Source organism: Blennius ocellaris (assembly GCF_963422515.1).
Source record: "Blennius ocellaris genome assembly, chromosome: 16".
Taxonomy (NCBI): domain Eukaryota; kingdom Metazoa; phylum Chordata; class Actinopteri; order Blenniiformes; family Blenniidae; genus Blennius; species Blennius ocellaris.
In genome coordinates, this window is record NC_137665.1 from 21728007 (window position 1) to 21730506 (window position 2500).

The window sequence follows — 2500 nt, forward strand, 5'->3', positions numbered from 1 at the left end:
CTCTGCTGGCGAGCGAGGCCCCCTACTGAACTCGTGAGCCCGTGGTGGGGTCAAAAGTACGTGGAAACCATGTCATTAGCTAGTGATTCTTGATCGCAGCGCCACCACGAGGCCACCCTCCAAATTTCAGCTCATTTGAACAAACTTGTTAGCATGCAATGCTAACACCTGCGATTTGCCTGAAAAGCGCAGAGGATACCTCCCAGGTGTGGCGGACCTGGAATGTGGAGTTATAGCACATTCTGACATGCTAAGCTAACTAGCTTAGCAGGGCGGCTAATTAGCTAGTTGGCCGTGATCGCAGCGCCCCCTATGAGGCCACCCTCCAAATTTCAGCTCAATTGAACAAACTTTTTAGCATGCTAATTGGCATGCTAACAAGACAGGCACGCAGACGACTCCTGCCGAGGCCCTGACCTTTACCCCGAAGTGGTCCCAGCGCTGGATCTCCTGGTAGAAGGCGTCTCCGGGACACAGCGTGTCCACCACCTGCCTGTGGCCCTGCAGGGTGTAGTCGGCCTTCAGCCGCCCTCCTCCCACGGCGCAGGACGCCAGCCGATCCCTCACCAGGGACATGGCGTGCTGGGTGGGCAGCCGGTCCATGTAGTCCCCGATGAAGGCGACGCCGTAGCCCAGCGAGTTGTGTCCCAAGGTGTGGGCTCCTTGCCAGGTCCAGCCGCGGCCCTCGTACACGCTCCCGTCCGAGCCCGCCACGAAGCTGAGGGACAGGAAGCATCGGCGCCCAGACGTTTTTGTCCCTTTCAAACAAATCGAATTCTTCTGGAGCCTCAAAACATGTTTCGTTAAAATAAAGCTCACAGCTTCCGAGGTTCTTTTTCGGGTGTTGCTAAACGATTCAAACATTTAGTTTCCTGCAGAGCCGCAGGTTGAAACCTTCACTCAGTTATTCACAAACTATCCTGCTGCTCTGATTCTCACTGTTTTGTTTTCACCATCAACCTAAAATAGTGATTGTTTTGTAATTCTGAATTTGTTTTCTTTACTATTACTGCCACTTTATTCTTTCTTCTTACTGTTACTGCTACAATATTCATACACTAAATCTATTACTGCTACTTTATTGTTTCTTTTTTACTGTTACTTGTATTTTATTGATACTTTTAAACTGTTGCTGCTACTTTTTTAATACATTTTAACCATTACTGCTATTTTAGTGTTTCTTTTTTACTGTTATTTGTATTTTATTGATATTTTTAAACTGTTACTGCTACTTTATTAATACATTTGAACTTTCACTGGTACTTTATTGCTAAATTTTTACTGTTATTTGTATTTTATTGATACTTTTAAACTGTTACTGCTACTTTATTAATACATTTGAACTTTCATTGGTAGTTTATTGTTTATTTTTTACTGTTACTTGTATTTTATTGATACTTTTAAACTGTTACTGCTACTTTTTTAATACATTTTAACTTTTACTGGTAGTTTATTGTTTCTTTTTTACCGTTATTTGTATTTTACTGATACTTTTCAACTGTTACTGCTACTTTATTAATACATTTTAACTCTCACTGGTAGTTTATTGTTCATTTTTTACTGTTACTTGTATTTTATTGATACTTTTAAACTGTTACTGCTACTTTTTTAATACATTTTAACTTTTACTGGTAGTTTATTGTTTCTTTTTTACTGTTATTTGTATTTTACTGATACTTTTCAACTGTTACTGCTACTTTTTTAATACATTTTAACTTTTACTGGTAGTTTATTGTTTCTTTTTTACCGTTATTTGTATTTTACTGATACTTTTCAACTGTTACTGCTACTTTATTAATACATTTTAACCATTACTGCTATTTTATTGTTTCTTTTTTACTGTTACTTGTATTTTATTGATACTTTTTAACTGTTACTGCTACTTTATTAACACATTTTAACTTTCACTGGTGCTTTATTGCTACATTTTTACTGTTATTTGTATTTTATTGATACTTTTAAACTGTTACTGCTACTTTATTAATACATTTTAACTTTTACTGGTAGTTTATTGTTTCGTTTTTACTGTTACTTGTATTTTATTGATACTTTTAAACTGTTGCTGCTACTTTTTTAATACATTTTAACCATTACTGCTATTTTAGTGTTTCTTTTTTACTGTTATTTGTATTTTATTGATATTTTTAAACTGTTACTGCTACTTTATTAACACCTTTTAACTCTCATTGGTAGTTTATTGTTTATTTTTTACTGTTACTTGTATTTTATTGATACTTTTAAACAGTTACTGCTACTTTATTAATACATTTGAACTTTCACTGGTACTTTATTGCTAAATTTTTACTGTTATTTGTATTTTATTGATACTTTTAAACTGTTACTGCTACTTTATTAATACATTTGAACTTTCATTGGTAGTTTATTGTTTATTTTTTACTGTTACTTGTATTTTATTGATACTTTTAAACTGTTACTGCTACTTTTTTAATACATTTTAACTTTTACTGGTAGTTTATTGTTTCTTTTTTACCGTTATTTG

At 35.2% G+C, this 2500-nt stretch overlaps 1 protein-coding gene across 2 annotated transcripts in view; it reads right to left on the reverse strand.

Annotated features, from left to right (window-relative positions):
* Window positions 1-2500, reverse strand: part of pglyrp6 (peptidoglycan recognition protein 6) — a 7304-nt gene that overhangs the window by 898 nt on the left and 3906 nt on the right. The window contains exon 4 of one of the 2 annotated variants that reach the window (XM_080511245.1): window positions 424-718. In XM_080511245.1, the coding sequence (XP_080367371.1) occupies window positions 424-718 (295 nt within the window). Of the gene's footprint in view, window positions 1-417; window positions 719-2500 lie in introns of both variants that reach the window. The other variant, XM_080511244.1, reaches the window with a different exon arrangement.